The sequence below is a fragment of the Xylocopa sonorina genome, chromosome 16 (genome assembly GCF_050948175.1).
Source record: "Xylocopa sonorina isolate GNS202 chromosome 16, iyXylSono1_principal, whole genome shotgun sequence".
In the NCBI taxonomy this organism is placed as follows: domain Eukaryota; kingdom Metazoa; phylum Arthropoda; class Insecta; order Hymenoptera; family Apidae; genus Xylocopa; species Xylocopa sonorina.
The window spans coordinates 3586221-3604079 of NC_135208.1; the positions used below are offsets into that span (position 1 = coordinate 3586221).

The following is a 17859-nucleotide window of genomic DNA, read 5'->3' on the forward strand; positions in this document are numbered from 1 at the left end:
ATTTATTCCTTTAAATCAAATTACATACATTACACACGTTCCCATTCTGTTTCCAGTGTTCGAATTTTGTTGAAAGCAATCGTGCTTATCCAATTCGCACCCCCGACTTTTATTTAATTATGTTCAATAAAGATTTACAGTTTTATTTTCTCATAACATTCCTTTTAGAGATTTTGATAAAATATTCATCTTAGAAACAGCATCTGGAGTGTCGATCCTTGCCCTTGATGTTACACAGAATTTCAATATCAATGGAATCAGATAATTACGGGTGTAGAAACTGAAACAGTCGAACTTTCATTATCGAGGATGAACTGATTAAAAAAATGTCCTTTCGTCGAATTCAGAGCGAGCGTAAACGTGTTAAAATTAAAGGGAAAAGGGAGACAAGGGTCTACGTAGTAGGCACGTTTTATTATCAATTATCAACCCCTCAACAATATATTTTCAACACCGATGGAATCTCGCGATAGAATCGGGAAACTCGTGGGAGAGCGTGGCTCTGATTTATACAACAGTAATTATTCCTCTTTCACGCATCCCCTAACTTACAAACGATATATATAAAATATATGTGTCATATGTCGAAGCGAGAACGGAAACTGAGACCCATCGACTAGTCGTTGCCTAAACGCGGTTAACATTGAAATTAACGATAAAAATGTCTAGCCACTCTTGTCTTCTCGATCGCGTCGCACGATGGACCAGCTACAAGAGTACTATTTACAATAAAATATAACACCGTTTCCCCTCCTTTTCTTCTTTTTCCAAAGGCTCTCCGCACTTTCTTCTTCAGACGAAGAATAACTATTTTTTTTTTTTTTTCGTTATCTAGGCATTATTCTATCTTCCAATTCTCAAACTTTAACTCTTAATTCGCTAATTACCCCCCCTCGTTATCTAGAATAACCAGAGCAACGCTTTGCTTCGTACCTTTTCTATCAAGCTCCAGATTTACTCTTCGAAGACAGAGGACTCGCTCTGCTTCGCGATCTTCCCAGTGCCCCATATTGTTTGCCTTAAAAAAAGAGAGAGAGAGAGAGAGAGAGAAAGAGAAAGAGAAATGAAAGAGAAGCGAGTCTGTGGAAAGTCTCGAACAATTTCCAGGCAGGTCCACGAAACGCGTCGGACTGCCTCGTCCGGTGTGCATGCTCGTCCGACTCTGCGACTGGACCGCAAACTACAGTTAAGCGCAAAGAGCATAAAATGAGAATCGAGACGATGTGCGTGCAGAGTGGATCGTAAATAAAATCCTTGTCTCTCGGTGTCGACGCGTCCGTGCGCGCTGCGAAACTAGAGATAGGCGAGGCTGCGTCGCTGGAAACGGGACGTCGTTTCTTCGCCGTCGAAACAGAACCGAGGATGGGCTATTGTCTAAATATGGGCTATTGTCTAGCTGTGCTAAATATTTCCACCCGTTCTCAGACGAGCTGGGCATCGTTCAGTTCCTCGCCAGGTTCGATTTATAGGGCGGCCCTCCGTTTGTTCTTCTCATCCGAAACGAGGGCCATTCTCTCGTCGGTCGTTCGTCTCTATCCTTCGAAACACTAGCTGGGAATTCGTACTCGTTTGGCTCTTCTTTTCGTCCGAAGGAATTTTTATGGGTATTTATCTATATCTTTAGAATCGTTTTTCTATTTGAAGACATTGCGGTCGAAAAAAGTGGTTCCTCGAAGTCTCCCAGACGTTCGTTTTGAATTCTCGTCTGAGCGGAACACAATTCTTGACGATCGTCCGTTGGTGTACGATCGCGAAAAATCATCTAAAACGCGAGAGTTCGTCGCCTTATCCGTAGACATTGACTTCGGTTAATCAGTCTATCGCGAGAGGTTCGACATCTGTCCCTAACAAATTGACTGAAATCAATTGCACGTGACGAGTACGTAATCGACATACAAAAGCTTCATCGACATCGACCACGAGGACATAGAAACGTTAAAAATGGTAGAGAGCGAGCTTCAGAACGCTCGATGAAAGTACATCTGTTCCCAGATGCATCGAAGCTGTTCCTAATTGCTCGTCAGCCCGTACAACACGGCGATTCGATGGAACAGAGTGGACAGTCGTTGCTTCAGAACCTGGTCGACCGCGTGCCTCGTCAGCATTCTCACACCGCTCACGAAAACAGGAAGCAACGGGATCAGTTGGTCGTCCTGCGAACAATCGTCCAACACCACAACGCGGATAAGATAATAACAGCGGTTTCGTTGGTCTAACAAAATATATTTACAACTTACAGACAAGGCCAGAGTCCAGTCCAAGATGGTGCTCAACATCTCCGCCCAAGCTTTCCTGTGCGCCTCGCTGTCCTTGCAGACGTTCGTCTTCCTCTGGAACGCCGACTCCTCGGCCAGAAACTCCTGCGCCTCGACGTCCAGCTGTTCCTCCTTCCTTAGAAACGGATTCGTCCTGAAGCCACGCTTGCTCCTCTCGTAATCTCGCAGCAGTTCGTCGATATTGTCGAAGATCTTTGGCGAACGATCGTCCTCCTCGATCTTCGGAGAGACGCGAGGCGACATCTCCAATTCGTTCGACGAGCTGGACACAGTGGACCCAGCCGTGTTCCTCAACTCCATCACAGACCTGCATCTGAAGCTGTCCGAGCGGAAACGCGACAGTTTATCGAAACCCTCCGTTTCGATCGGCTCGGCGAATCTCAGAGCGCTTTTCCGTGTCAGCAAGCAAGCGTCGCTTCGTCTCCTCTCCAATCTTGATTTACGCAGGCAACTACGACCGTCGTAATTGAAACTCGCGTCAGTAATCTTGGTCTCCAACACGGAAACTCCAAACGAGTCAGCTGACTCTGCCCTCCTCAACGAATCGAGCTTGTAAAACAGATGATCGTCCGCGTTGATCAATTGCAGAGGAGCTGGAGTGATCGAGCTGTATTTCTCGTCGATGTAACCCTCGCTGGAAGCACCTCCTGATCTGTCAGGGTACACAGTGTTCTCCGTGACGGAACCAAGCCTGGAGACTGGCCTGGAGTCGTCCGTTTCCGGTTCAGACTGCGGCCCTGAGTCAGTAGAATATTCCACCACCAGATCGGACAGTCTGAACGGCCTAGGATCTTCCTCGCACTCGCCAAGCTCCTCCAAACCGCTCTCGTCGTTCAGATTAGGATTGTAGCACTCGATGTCCTCAGAGTCCTCCTGATCCACTTGGTCTTCCGTGTCCTCGGAGTCCTCTGGCAGCTCCACGGGACCAGGCGTCGCCAGCGTCCTGTCGCTGCTCAATTCTCTGCTGGCGATCTCTGGAAAATCGTCCGGCTGTGCCACCAACAGGAATATCTTCCTCTCAGAGAAACTGTCCACTCTGGTGTGCCTCCCATCCTCGTCCAACACCACCTCCACGTAGCTCTCGCAGAGTTCCTCGAAGGTGATGCGCAGCTGTCTGAGGTATTTGGTCAGTTTCTGAATATTCGAGTGCTTGACGTACTCTCTGCCCACAGGGCTCGACGTTAGGATCGCTTTCACGGTCTCGAGGGACGCACCCGTGGCCTCTATCTCGCGCAGACAGAGCTCGAAGAGAGCGACGATCTTGATTGTCCACGCGACGCCAGCCTGGCGATAGAGGTTCGCCGGCTGGGGCAAGTCGGCCACCTTCTGGACCAGGAACTTCAAGCCTGGACGCGAGTCGAACTTCAAGGCGGTCGCGTATGAGAGATCCAACGACGAGAGGAATATGTCCACGTGGCGGCTGGTTAGGCGAGACAGAAAACCGGGTATCAGGGTTTTTGGTGATGTCGGTGTAGCTGATTGTGGTATTACATTAGATAGACTAGAATTGAAGTAAAAATCATTGTGGCGTGTTAACGATATCGAACGAATGATCGTAGAGGTATATCCACCCACCTAGGAAAGGACGCGTCCGGTCCTTGCAGCAGGACACTCGCGATGGAATGAAGAAGCATCTGATGGACCAGCAGCCCGACTACCAACGCTCTCAGCTGCACTTTAACGATATAAAGGTCGGGATTCAGGGTGGAGCCCATCGAGGGCGGGTAGAGGAGGAATACGTATGACTTGTCGTCGGTTCTTCTCGAGGTATCTTCGTTGCGCTGTTCCTCCAGAAGGAACACCTGAGGAGACAAGAGACCGTTCATTTCTCGTCGTGAACAGGGGCTGAATTTTCATCGCACGATTCTTCGTAGATGCTCAACACGTTCGCGAGATTTACCACCGTACTTCTACATCCGTGTACCTTGGTCGCTTTTCGATTCGAGAAGCTACAAAAGCAATCGTGCGTGACGTCCACGAAACAAGTTGCTAATGATTCTCGCGACGTCGTCTAACTAACGATGAGCGCTTCCGTTTCTCTCTCGGTGAGCGTACCTAACGCGATCTCCATCGATTCGGTCGATGCCAGTAAACATGGTGTGCATTCTACGAAAGCTGCAGCGTCTAGGATTGGTGTCGTATATCTCATCACGTACATATTATGTGACAGTGAAATTCTAGCCATGGACTCAAGCCATGGATTTTAAATGGTGATACGCAAGACCGTGCCAAGTTGAATTTGAATGATATCTCGGCCAACGACGGGGTCCTTCCTTGCTCGATCGGATACGGCAACCGGTGCCATTTTAAGAGAGAAGCCATCGTCGAGAGAACCCCGAGTTCGGAAAGGACCTCGTCGAAGAGGTTCTGCAGCCTGACCTGTGCCTTCTACCAGCGAGTGCAAACATCTAAACGAGGTGATCGGTTACTAATCGTGTCGCGCCTCAGCGTCGACAGGCTTACTTCGATTCTTCCCCGTCCTTTCGCCTCCCAATTTCCGACTAGCATCGCGATTAAAGGAGATAGGGGGTGTGCAATACAAGAACCAATCGGCTAATGATAAAAGCATCTGTATTTGACATAATCTGCATCGAACACATTCGAGCGGTACAAAAATACATTAAAAACACGAACGTGTCGACGGTACGCAGTCTCAAGTACAAAGATTTCCATCTTTATCTTTTGCTCTCTCATCGCCTCTTTCTTTTTTTTTTATGGCGTGTTAACAATTAATCTAGAATTGCAACAGTGGCATAGAATTTTGGATAAAAACAGCTTAAAAGACACATGTCGTATCGGTTGACTTTTAAAAACAACCCCACCTGGAAACGGGGCCGGCGATTCGAGGCTCAATTCTACACCACCGTTTTTATGCCAACAGCCATCCAGGTGCAAGCTTAAAACACACGCAAAGCGCACGAATCACGAGGCACGTCGATGCAAAAAAATAGAAAATCTGTGTGTAAATATATAATATATATATATATTTATATGTATAGAGTAAAATCTACGATCACACAATGTGTCGCGTGAACTAATAAATTTGTCTTCTTTCTTTTTTTTTTTTCTCTCTTTTCTTAAGGAACTAGTACTCCAGAAGGCAGAAAAGCTGCGGTTGCAGTGAATCCTGAGACGCGAAGAACGTGGCTCGAAAAAAAGCAGGCCTGTCGACAACGACCACGTGTCGTGAACGTACATATCTCCGTTTCGAATAGATACGCGATGAAATCGGCGCGAGTGCGCGAAAATTCTACTGATTACTTCTCCCTCGTTTTAAATACGCGATTCTGTCGACGGAAGAAGAATCGATGCGATTACATTCGTTCGTCTGTTTGCTCTTATCTTTTTTCTTTTTTTTTTTTTTTTGCTATATCGTTTCAGAAAACTGTTTCGTTAATTATTTTCTCTTTTTTGTTAAAATCCATGACGTGAGTTACCGTGGGCGGCTAGAGCCAATGGGGGCCCGTGTTCGTCGTAGTGTTAGTGTAATCGAGGGGTGTCGTGTGCTGCCTACAACCAACGGAGTAGGAGGTAGTGTGCTGGTCGATCAGTGTCGTCTCAATGGTCATCGAATCCTGGAAAGGTGTCGTCGGCAGTGACGCCGCATTTTGCCTCTTGATAGCAGACAATACCTCTCGCAGCTGGCTCACCTGGGAGCAAGTCAGGTCAGGAGGGCACCACGTGTGTCTCTCTCACGAGCAATCGTCGATATATGCGTTTACTTTCTCTACTACGTTTTACAAATGAAACAAAAACCACGGTATAATACGCTCTTGCTCGTACTCCGAAGGGAACAACAACAGGGAAGAAGAGAAACGAAAGAAAAGAAACAAAAGTGAGAAGAGAAAGAAAGGCGTTCATTCGCACGAACCATCGAACGGAACGGGCAGATTCGCGGGGAACGAGAGGAGCAAACAAGCGGCAGAGAATTTAGATCAGCCGAACGCCAAGGGTTCTACGACCGGATCCGGAGCTCGAGTCGACGAGCGTTTCGGGGTAGGGCACAGAGAAGCAACAACGAACGTCAAACAGCCAGAAGTGAGAAACATCATCGTCCACGTAAGGAGAGTAGGTACAGAGATCAGAGACGGAAGAAGCGTAACGAGGCAGAACCTACCTGGGCGGCGAGTTGTCGCAGCCGCTCCGACTCCTCGAGGGTCGCGTCGCGTCGCGCCGCAACCTTGACCTGCGCGACGTCCCCGTAAAAGGACTCGGTCCTCGGCGAGAAAGCCATGGTCAGCTGGTGCAGCTCTTGCAGGGAGTTCGAGCAGGCACGGTAACAGGCGACACCACAGACCTCCCATTGTTCTGGGGTGAAGAGCGGCCCGCTGCTCACGAGTACGTGCCTGGGCAAACATCAGATGCGTCCCAGCTTAAATTCCTCTGGGTTGTATCCTAAGGACCACGCGCGCGTAGCTCTGCTATTCGCGAATCCAAGGGGTTGCGAAACAACGATCGACGAGAGGAAAAAATATCGTTTCGACTGGGTGACTGGAAGATTTCCGATCGGGATCCCGTTCGTCGTTAAGCGCGGACCTGTCCCGTTTTTAAACTCCGCGCACGCCTGTACATCGATACTTGGCGATCGACCCCGGTCAGGATCGAGTTACACGCGTCTCTGCGCGCTCCGTTGTACATTAATACGGAGAAAATACTCGGTGGAGAACGGATCCAGCGCGGGGCAGGATGCGAGAGGCGCGCACGGGGGCTGTATAACGCTTGGAGTTGTGTTGGTTCGCTGCCACGACGCTCCGGGGGTGTCGAGTGTCGGTGGCTACCTTATCCCACCGGACAGCCTGTCAAGCTTCGTTATCATCTTACACGCACGCTACGCCCGTAACGACGATACATCTAGCTAACCTCCGCCGATCGACATTCCATCGAACCTCCGCGTTACGATTTTACCATTTCCCCTCGAGCCGCCCCGGTAGTTCGGCTCGTCACGAGTGGGCGCGCGGATAAAAACGCGCGATCGATCGCGCGGACGATCGTTTTCGGATCGTCGGGGAACAGGTTGCTCACCGTTGCCCGCGGGTTTGCCTTCTTTGCGAGCCGGTGATCTTAATTCGATAGTGAGTCACCAGCGTGCGTCGGATCTCGGGGACTTTGACTCCGCTCGTGTCGATAACCCTCCGGTTTCAGCTCGTCGCGATTTTACAAACGATACCCAGCTGGGCTTTTCTAGACGTACCTAATACAGGCACAACCGAGGCGAGCTATGCTCTCCGTGGGCTGGACCACGCATTCCGCCATCACCAGCAGCAACTGCTTCAGCATCAGCGTCGCGGCTGGCAGATAGGCGTCGTTCCTGACCACCTCGGCTCCTAAACATCGCCATCGAAACCTTGTTAGTCTCAGCGTTGAACCAGTATCAAGGATCTCGTAATCACCTTGCAAATGCGTCAGGTAATCGACGACCAGATCGGTGGTGAGGCCGCAGCACTGCTTGAAATTGGGCGCGAAGTTGTCCCAACCCCTGAAGATCTTCGACGTCCTCCTCAGCCAGTTCTGGACCATCGGCAGCAGCAGATGATTCACGCAGTACAACCCAAACGCGGGTCCAGGGACGTTCAGCGTGTCCCTCAGCAGATGAAACAGGGTCTCCAAGGTGTGAGGCTGGTACCGTTTCGGGCAGATCATGGTAGCGCTCGCCAGGCCCTCTATCAGGATGTACCAGACCCTCAGGATGCCGCTGGGCTTGTCCATGCTTTGCAACGTGGTGATCGTGTCGACGTTCTCCATCAGAATGTCGTGGGCCCTCTCTGGGATGGTCTCCTGCAGGGACTCCGCGTGTTTGTCGAACCTGATCAGCTCTGAGTTGGGTATCGCTGGGTCGACGTATTGGGGGATGGTGGAGACTTGGATCCTCTGAGCCGAATGGAAGATCGGGCAGGCTGGCATGCCGTACATCGAGGCCAGGATGTCGCTGCAGCTGAGGAGGTACTTGAGGCTCTCGACGCACAGCCTCATCCTTCTGGATTCAGCCACGTCGATCTGATCCTGGTCGTCCTGGTGGGCCTCCGCGTCGCCGATACCGCGCACGTGCCTCAACAGGCAGAGGATGCAATCTAGCGCTGCGTTGGCGAAGACCAGCGTGTTGTCCGTCGACAGGAAGACCCTGAAAACCTCCAGCAAAGGAGCGGACTCGACGGAATCTGAATTACCGACCGAGGCTACGCGGAGAGCGCCGAAGAGCGGACGCCAACCGGATCGAATCTCCGTTCGGTTGGTCTCGACGAACTCGCAGATGCAGCTGACGATCTGGAAGGATTTCGTTTGCGTGTCTTTAACCATGTACGCCCGTTCTGTGCTTTGTATAGAATTATATATTTTTTTTCGTTTAAGCTTTTATAAGTTTAGGTCAATTCCGATTTTTATTTACTTGATCTTGAACATCACTGTCACAGAGTTCTAGGCACAATAGGTTCTCGAAAGGCTTGAACAGGGCTTCGTTGAAGTGGAAGTGGGGCAGCTCTATCTGCTCGTTCAGCAGAGCGGCCATCGAGTCGTGGATGCACTGGACCGCTTTCTTCGAGATGCCACGATCCTTGTGGCAGGCCGCCTCCATGAAGTGCGGTCCCAGGATGCTCCACACCTGAAAAACGACTAGCTTTAGCATATGATCTACTTCCTTAAAAATTGCTAGAGAACTGCACGTACTCTCATTATGTGAATCAGAGGTCTTCCACTCTTCACGCACTTTAACATAACTTCTCCCAATCTGGCCAAAAGCAGCACGTTCATCTCGTTTTCCCGGGGTTTGCTTCTTCTCCACCAGAATCGTTTATTGTCTTTAGAACCGTCCGTGGTTTTGAACAGCTGAGCTTTGCTAGCCTTGCACAGAGCAGTCAGGAACAGGCACAGCGCTCGCAGGTTTAACTTTAGAGCAGCGTTCTCGAAGAGTCTGTCGACTTGCTGAGACAGAACGCAAATGATCTTCGCCGCGTAATCGGCAGGAAGGATCCCGTTGAACTGGCTGTCCGCGTTGGATTCCTGGATGATCTCTGGAATCGTGTCCGTGCTGGAGTTCTGCGTGTACGGACTCGACAGAAAACTGTACACGTCGACGCTGGAAATAACGAATCTCTGGTTAGTTACGAGTGATTCGATCGATTAAACGTGGAAGAGAATTTAGACGATTTTACCAGTTTTCTTCCTCGTCAGCCATGTTGAAATTCAGCTTCGATCGATCTTGACTACCCTTAGCATCGCCACTAGCGTTATCCTTCTTCTCCTTCTTCTGTTGAGTCTTTGGCAGCGATGGATTCTGGTTCCTCCCGAAGAAATCGTGTTCCAATTTGCTCACGTACAAGCAACACCTATTCGAATCGCAGAAACTCTTCGTTAATTCCAGACTGGCGATCGAAAATTGAATTTTCTTAATTATCGATGACTTACGTGAAAACGTGAGGCCAACAGTCGCTTCCGTGGCTGCCAAGCTCCAAACCTTTGCCCAATAAAACGTCCATGCTCAGAGCGTGAGACGTATGAATGTTAGTCGCTCTGTTCTGCAATTTCAGACGAAGAACATCCTTCGTTCTCGTGATCTTCGAGATGGACTGCTCCGTGCAGGCTGCTTTCACCAGCTGGGCGAAGATGGAACCGCATCGATTCTGCAGACCTAGAAAATACAAGAACAAATAAAATACGCTGTACAAAAATGGAATTATTCGTTAGCAAGGTTTGCCTACCAAGTATGTTGCTCAGGATCGCAGCTTTGTGAAGACCTTCCAAAGACAAGACCACGGTGTCTCTGATGCCCCTTCTGCCACCATCTCTGCTCAGAATTCCTTTATTATTCTGCTCCTTCGGAGGATTCAACCCTGTCGTCAGAACTGTTATCATACTTCGCCAGCAGCACGTCAACACCCTCCTCGAGAGCTTGGCGCCAGCTTCCGCTTCCGACGTGGGCTCACTTCGAGACAATTGAGCTTTCTCCAGTCGTATATAGTCGGACAGAAGCTGTCCGCCTCTCTGGCTGCCAGGTATCCCATCGACATCTTACAAAAATGAATTTTCATCAGTCTACCAATAAATTCTTCCGGCTAAAATGTACCTACCAGTCAATACGTTTATCAGAGCGCTGTTCTCCGTGTAATGCGGATTGTAACCACACTTCTCGAGCAGATTGCAAGCCAGAACTTGCTGGTAAAGTTCAGACAGCCATGTGGCTGATAGGTAGACCAATACTCCCGATCCGTGCACCTCCTCGACGAATTGTTCCTGAGAAAAACACAGCAGAAGGTTTAGAAAAATGTCAATTTCAACGGGACATTGGATTTCAGTGTACGATGGTACCTCGCTAATTGGAACCTGATGATTATCATCGTGATAATAATGGATCCTGATTAACTTCAAGTTCAGCAACAGCGCTGCGTAGGTGGCTAAATAGATCCCGTCAGCGTTCATGATCGTGATCAAGGCACACGAGTCGGTGCTGGTGTCAGTCTGCTCCTGCATCTTTTGCTGGGCCGCGAACACTCCTGAGGACACGTTTTTCTATGCTTCAAACGATACACTTGGAGATTTGGTACTCGCATACCTTGGCAATACTCCGAAGCAAAGTTCTGCAGCGCCTCGTCGACCTCGATATTGCTTCTCAGACTCAAAACCATGGGGATCAGGTCTGTCTTCAGGGTCTTCACGAATTTCCTCGCGTTGTGTCTCTCCATGTCCACGTTGCACTCGTCCGCCACTTGGCGACCCACGTGAAGACACTTGGGCAACTTCTCCAGCCTGAGCCTCTCCCTCTCGTTCTCGATCGCGTATTCTGTGTCCTCCAGGCTGTTCTCCTCTTGCACCTCGTCAGATTCGTTCTGAGGACCTTCTGTATCTGTCGAATCGCCATCCTCCGATGGACCATGCCCCGAGGAGTCCGAGTCGGACCCTATTCCTTTCTTCATCAGCTCCAATTGTTCTCTGACGTTGAATCACACGTTGAAAAACCTGATCTTCTCGCATAGAATTTATTCTAAATCTCACCTGTAGGTTTTTGGCAATCGTGCCATGCTCTGGTAAGTCAGAGGTCCTTTGTAGTCGCAGGATTCCAAGTCCTCGTACAGACTGTTGATCGCGCACGTGTATGTATGGTTGATGGCCTTCCCCTCGCATAATTCTTGAAGAGCAGAGAGCATCGCGACCACGCAAGAAACGCTGGCGTGCAAAGTGCTCAAACCACCCGTTGTCGATTCTTCTATAGAGTCCATCGCTCTGTTGCACGATTAATTATCGTCACTGTTTCTGATTTTCTCATCTAATTTGCGTATCGAACAATTGCTTACAGTCTCATCAACGCCATGTCGCTCTGAATGTGGCTCGATTTGTCCTCCTCTACAAGCAATGGCCCAGCAAAGTCGACCATTCTGCTGGGGCTTCGTAGAAGCTCCTTCAAGGCCTTCAGTGATTCCAAACGTTGCTGAGGCGGCGGGTACAGCAGCATTCTATGGAATACTGATTCCAAAACCGGACGAAGGGGTCCCACACAGCCTACCAATCGAACCAACTCCGTTCCAATGCTGCGAACGTATAAATGTAAGTTTAAATCGCCATTGAGCTAAAAATTTCTAAATTCAAGAAGCTCGATTACATGCCTGTACACAGTTTTCGCCTGATGGCTGTCGAAACTCAAGGAAGTGGCCAGATACCCGGATCCTCTTCCAATCTCGTTCTCTTTTCCCTCTCTGGAAGTGAACGTCTTGTCGACCCTTGGCGTACCCAGGAAAGCTATCAACGCGGGGCAGAACTTCTGCCACAGGAAGGTCGTGAAGTGTCCATTGGTATGAATCTTTTGCGGCAACGAGGAGATCAACGTGTGCAGACACTCGAGCAGAAACACCACCGTGTTCCCGTTTCTCCCATTGCTGAAACAGAATCTTTTAATCGCGTGACGACAATTCGTTGGATATCTTACTTTTGAGCTTCGTCCAGCTTGCTGCAGATGTACTGAAGTATCGGCAGAGCCTCGTTGAAACAGGAGACACCTCTTTCCCAAACGTTCTTGTTCTTCTTCGCGTTCTCCTCCATCTCTTGGCACTCCTCGTCTGTTCAGAAAAATTTCCCCTCTGAGGCCCCTGTGGTACGCTTCCCCTCGTTACATCGCAGCATGCAGCGTGTCGTATGGAGGGGAGTAGTTCAGTAGTTACGGAATTCGCGAGATACAGTTCATTGGTCACGCGTTTAAACGTTTATCGATCAAACTTTATCAGATGTTATATAAAATCGACGAGGTCCTAGCCACGTGTGTATCGAACGGTAACGAAGGATTACCTAGGAACAGACAGAAAGACCGCAGCGTTTGGCTGGTTGCCGCCTGCGCGGCAGTCCTCACAGCTTGGTTCCCATTTTCGAAAGCCTCGCAGCAGGTAGTCAGAATGGCGATTATCAAACGTCCATTCATCGTCCAATATGATAGACAAGCGACTTGTAACAAAACCTACGGAGAATCGAAAACATTTTATTCGATTTCAATGGATTTCACTTGAATTTTCGTTCACCTTTAGCATATCCGTTTGAGTATCGTCCGATTGCGACAGCATGGAGCTCATGGCGTGTAGCATTTGCGCGGGCAGCCAAAGGGAATCGTCTTCTGGCTCGTAGGGTGATTGGAATCTGTCGTCCCTCAACATTTTCTGGATTTCAAACGAAAAGTTTTAGGCTTTCTTGTATCGTAGCGAAGGGGAGCGCTTCGTCGAGCTTCCGCTCACCCATATCTTTCGTTTTATCGCAAAGTTCCTTTCCACAAGCGGATGCGTCACTTACACACGCACGACATTATGAAATCGCGGAAGAATACTGCAGGAATCGCGTATAAATACTTACGTGTAGTCCTAGTAGGCCGAAAGCGACGAACTTGCTCCTCTTCGTTTCCAATGCTAGCTGAAAGGTGTGTAGACATTTCGCTCGCAGCTCGTGAGGTGGATCACGCAGTAACCCCTGCTGTTTGTCCAGGAAGTCTGCAGAAAAAGCATCGAGATTTCATTTTATCAGAATTATTCTCCGTGCGTTGAAAAGTTCCAATCGATAAGTTAAGAGTGGACGAAATGGTACGAAGCAAGGGCAATCATTCCAGGAGTCAATGAAGTTTGTGCAGAGGGTGTCGGTGGTGTAGTTTAGCGGCGAAAAAAGGCAGAAAAGTAACGAAATCTTTTGGGTTTGCTCACCGTGCGCTTCCTGCGCTGATTTCCGCAGATTTTGTAATTTTGCATTGCTCGATTCTCGGACGATCTGCAGCAAGAGATCCTCCATGTCACGGTGAACTAACACGCAACTGATCGATAACGGGAGTGCCAATCCACGCATGACTGTACGCGCGCATCCAGGGCCGTAGAAAATGTCGCCGTGGAGGATCATCCATTTCCTTTCTCGAGAATCGAACAGCCGTCGAAATCTCCTTAATACCTTAACTTGCAGCGACGCAAACGCAAACGATCGTACGTGATACTTTTCTGTCAAGATTTTCAATAAATCAATATCGAAACTCCAGCTGATTATACGTATCGAGTTCTTCTACAATTATTAAAATATTCTATACTTCACAAACATGTTGATTTTCCGCGCGCATCTATTGTCGTCATTTTATTTCACGTTATATCTATAAATTTCACGATTTATCTTAACCTGTTTCATACATAAATCGGTGGAAAAAAAAAGAAGAACAATTTCTGTCGAATCGACGCGCATTTCGAAACGCGCGGACTCGCTGCGCGCGCATGCCCCCCCACGCTGGTGGCCGGAAGGAAGCCGTTCGCAAAGATGGCGGCCGAAAGTGACAGGAGGCGTAAGGCTGTCGAGAAATTGAGCCGTAAATCGGTCTATTTGTACAACGTAGCGGTGGATTTGATAGGTACAGGCCTCCTCGCGATAGGCGAAGGCTAGTTGCGTGGTATCCTAGTCAGCGTTATCATAAAATCGTCTCTGGTGACAGGTTTGGCAATCGGCATTTTCCATCGGTGGCATGTCTCTACGCTGTTCGAAAATGACCGGCATTTCTCGCATTTGTCCGAGATCGAGAGGGAAATGTCTTTTCGCACAGAAATGGTACGAAGATATTCAACGAGTTAACCATCCAGCCGAACACAGACAAAGGTAACAGCTACGCATTGTTTGTTTTTGTCCAGGGGATGTATTACTCGTACTACAAGACCATCGCGGAGTCGAAAACGTTCTCGGAAGGCATGAAAAAGATCACCTACGATAATATCTCGGAGTATGGGAACGTTATCAACGCGGCCAGGAAATACAGCTTGCTGCCAGAGGTATCGTACAACAAGACAATGAATTCCATCACAGTTGAATTACATTTAAATTCGAACTAAAGTACAGTGTGGTTTCTAGCTGATAATCGGGTACCTTTATCATTGCGCCAAGAATTTGGGGATCATATCCATAGAGCAATGTTGGCAAGTGAGACTCGTTTATGTTTGATTTATATACACAATCGGATTATTCATAGATCTTAAAAGATAACACATAAAATGCGATTTTATATTTTACAATGCGAACACTAGCTTTCTATGGAAGAACTAGAAACGAATTACTTTCAGATAGAAAGAGGAAAGGGCGTCCCACCGGTGACCAGTTGCGAGGGACTCGGCGTTCCGGTTTACTTTTACTTAGAGGCTGTTTGGATCTCCACAATGTTCACAGCAGCCGTGCTGTTCTATTATGCTGTGCACCTGGGTAACAACCTCAAAAGCGGAATCATTGCCGTGCTACTCTTCTTTTACAACCACAATGAATGTACTCGTGTACAATGGACTCCGCCGTTGAGAGAAACATTTGGATACCCAGCGTTACTCTATCAAATGTACATATTAACTACGATTCTCAGAGTGGGTACTGCACAAGAACAACAAAAAGTATCCAAAAGTTTGCTTCAGGTACGACAAAATATTTCAATACAGTTTGAGTATCCTTTACAGAAAATGCTAAATAACATATCCATTTCAGGACATGGCTTTAGCTACTGTAATTAGCTTATGCTTCTGGCAGTTTTCTCATTTCGTATTGACCACACAAATCGTTGTACTATTAATATTGAAATGGATGAGGATAATCTCCAACGATCTCTACAGATGTCTGTCTAAAGTTCACGGTTGTTGCATCTTGATCGCGATGTGTGTCACAGAGGGCTTTCCTCTGCTTTATTCTCTGTATCTGTGTCTTTTATTCACCAGCAACGTTTTGAGCTTAACAGATAGGCTGTCTCGGTTCGTGGGCACGAAACTACAGACGATCCTTGAAGTTGTTCTCACAATTGCGTGCACCAAGTACTTGAAATCGTTCTGCGACACGTTGTCCGAAGACAATGCACATGTGTTCAACTTACTGAAAGCGAAACTGACAGGATACAAAGACTTCCACACGATGTTGTACACATGCTCTCCCGAGTTTGATTTCCTTCCATACAGAAGCTTTGAGACGATAATAATAACGTTGCTCCTACCATCTGCCATACTCGCAGGAATTCTGGCGGTCTATTTCTGGTACCGGAATTACAAAGTCAAAGGCTACCCTAGATGTATAGAGGCAGATCTGGCGTACAACGGTTTGCAGACCGGCGTTTTCATCATTATGGCTGTCTTTATCATGAGGCTGAAGCTGTTCATGAACCCCCATCTCTGTATAATTGCTGGCACAGTGTGTGCCAGCAGGTATCTGGAGAAACTCGGTTTAAAGGGCGAGATAACCAAAACTGCCATTATCGTACTACTAATATCTGCGATGTCTTATCACGGATTGGAGAGACTGCACCATGAACGAAGCGTCATGGGTAATTTTTAGATTACGTAGCCCTTAGTTAAAATCGATGTCTTAACCCATTGTATAACGAATGAATGATCTGCGGATAAATGATATTTTACTTGGCGAAATTAGGTGAATACAGCGACATCGAACAGGAAGAACTCTACGATTGGATCAAGAAGAACACACCTGAACACGCCGTGTTCGCGGGGAAGATGTCTTTGATGGCGAATTTAATGCTCTCCACGGGAAGACCGATCGTGAATAATCCTTACTACGAGAGCAAGCAGATGAGGTGTACTACCGTTCCAAATTTGATAATCTACGTTATCGCTACATTCATATTTATTATCAGCTGTGTCGTGTTATAGAGATCGGACAATGAAAGTCTACGAGATATTCAGTAGAAAGGATGTCTCGTCCGTATATTTTACCCTCAGGAACCTGAGCGTTGGCTACGTCGTGCTGGAGGAAGCGCTGTGCTTCGGATACGCAAATCTGTAATTGAATACTTTAACTCGTCCCATCAGTCACGAAAATGTCACAAGTTGAAATTAATAGCGAAGCTATTGATTTTCGATTGCTCCACAAACGAGTATCTCTCATTTCAGGCAACCGGGATGTCAGATGCTCGACCTGTGGGACCTGGTGGACAACGGAACCGCGAAGGCAGCTGGCAAGCAACCCGTTTGTCCATTGCTATTCCAGGGGAACGCTTACCCGTTCAAGAGGGCATTTGTAAATAATCGTTACGTCGTCCTGCAACTCGACTATTCGTATTACGTCGAGCTGAAGCCAAAGACTTCTCTTCATTATCAATCTTGAATGCGTTTTTTATATTAATCGAACGACTGATCGAACGTGACAAATCGAGAATACCTCGCGAGATTGCAAACGATATTCTTCACAAGAAAGAGAAAACGGCAGTTGTGTATGACACATATATTTTTCTTTAAAAAAGCAAGGAGGGAAAAAGCAGCAGCGATTCATGGGAGTGAACCAAAGCAACGTTGTTGTTAACGAGTTACACGTGAAATGCGAATAAAGTGTTGACTACGTTCCTGTGAAGCCCGTCTTCGTCTTCCCGCGTTCCACTGCCTTCCCCGATCTTCGTTTCCAGCGTAAGTCAACTTCGCAGACCTTTACGTAAACGAAAAGAATTGTTCGCCTTATGCGACTGTATTTAAGAAGACGATAGAACAAAGCGAAAACGCTAACCATCTTTTCATGTCCCAGCGAATTCACGAAAGCGCCCGCCGCGCGATAGAATGCTTTTTTTTCTTCCGTTTAATGAAAGTTGGTCGAATTTCACGAGGCGGTCATTAGCGCGAGAAACGATAGAGCGTCGAATGTTAGGATCGGAAGAAAAATTGAACCGCACCGCGAAGATAGCTCCGTTATATAGAAATACACACGCGTACCGCACACGGCACCTTCACTTCGCCATGTAACGGATAGTATAGTCGGAGCACAGTGTTCGCTATACTACGTTGTGCTGCTGACCCAAATGAATCCGATGACCAGTCAGTCCCGGTCCGGGCTTCTTCGCGGCAATATTGCTCGCTCGATCACAGCTGGTACCGCGTTCACGCGATCGTTCCTCACCTCTCACGTTCGATGACAGTCCGAATAGTTTGTTTCGTTGATCATTATCGAGTGTCGATGATCCATCGCGGATCTCGTGACGGGAACCCGAGATCGAACAAGGGAACGTCGTTGCCCATATTGGAGCGGCAACCAGGAGGTCCAGTGACACCCGAAGGGCGCCCTTAAACAGTGAAAGTTTCCGATCGATTGATATACGTAAAATAAATCAAACTATTGTATGCATATAGTCGAT

At 48.0% G+C, this 17859-nt stretch overlaps 3 protein-coding genes across 4 annotated transcripts in view; 2 read left to right on the forward strand and 1 right to left on the reverse strand.

The window, feature by feature from the left end:
• Nucleotides 1-17859, forward strand: part of LOC143430982 (protein 5NUC) — a 139146-nt gene that overhangs the window by 67854 nt on the left and 53433 nt on the right. The window contains exon 1 of one of the 2 annotated variants that reach the window (XM_076907466.1): nucleotides 9058-9061. The exons of the other annotated variant lie outside the window; for it this stretch is intronic. The gene's annotated coding sequence lies outside the window, so the exon portion shown is untranslated. Of the gene's footprint in view, nucleotides 1-9057; nucleotides 9062-17859 lie in introns of those variants that run through there. 2 annotated transcript variants of the gene reach the window in all.
• Nucleotides 1745-13526, reverse strand: LOC143430979 (brefeldin A-inhibited guanine nucleotide-exchange protein 3). The gene is made up of 22 exons (XM_076907461.1): nucleotides 13436-13526; nucleotides 13095-13228; nucleotides 12770-12904; nucleotides 12543-12708; nucleotides 12187-12316; nucleotides 11867-12136; nucleotides 11558-11791; nucleotides 11259-11486; nucleotides 10819-11195; nucleotides 10575-10759; nucleotides 10337-10499; nucleotides 9968-10276; nucleotides 9675-9897; nucleotides 9422-9595; nucleotides 8937-9345; nucleotides 8659-8871; nucleotides 7667-8537; nucleotides 7468-7600; nucleotides 6394-6622; nucleotides 3852-4078; nucleotides 2238-3777; nucleotides 1745-2153 (listed from the first exon to the last, which is right to left on the reverse strand). The coding sequence occupies exons 1-22, from the start codon at nucleotides 13518-13520 to the stop codon at nucleotides 2010-2012; spliced, it is 6579 nt and encodes a 2192-aa protein (XP_076763576.1). The 5' UTR covers nucleotides 13521-13526; the 3' UTR covers nucleotides 1745-2009.
• LOC143431055 (C-mannosyltransferase dpy-19) lies at nucleotides 14019-17087 on the forward strand. Its single transcript, XM_076907558.1, has 9 exons — nucleotides 14019-14118; nucleotides 14200-14312; nucleotides 14393-14530; nucleotides 14610-14678; nucleotides 14819-15154; nucleotides 15225-16047; nucleotides 16152-16314; nucleotides 16391-16519; nucleotides 16631-17087. Exons 1-9 carry the CDS (start codon nucleotides 14028-14030, stop codon nucleotides 16842-16844), a joined length of 2076 nt encoding a protein of 691 aa, XP_076763673.1. The 5' UTR covers nucleotides 14019-14027; the 3' UTR covers nucleotides 16845-17087.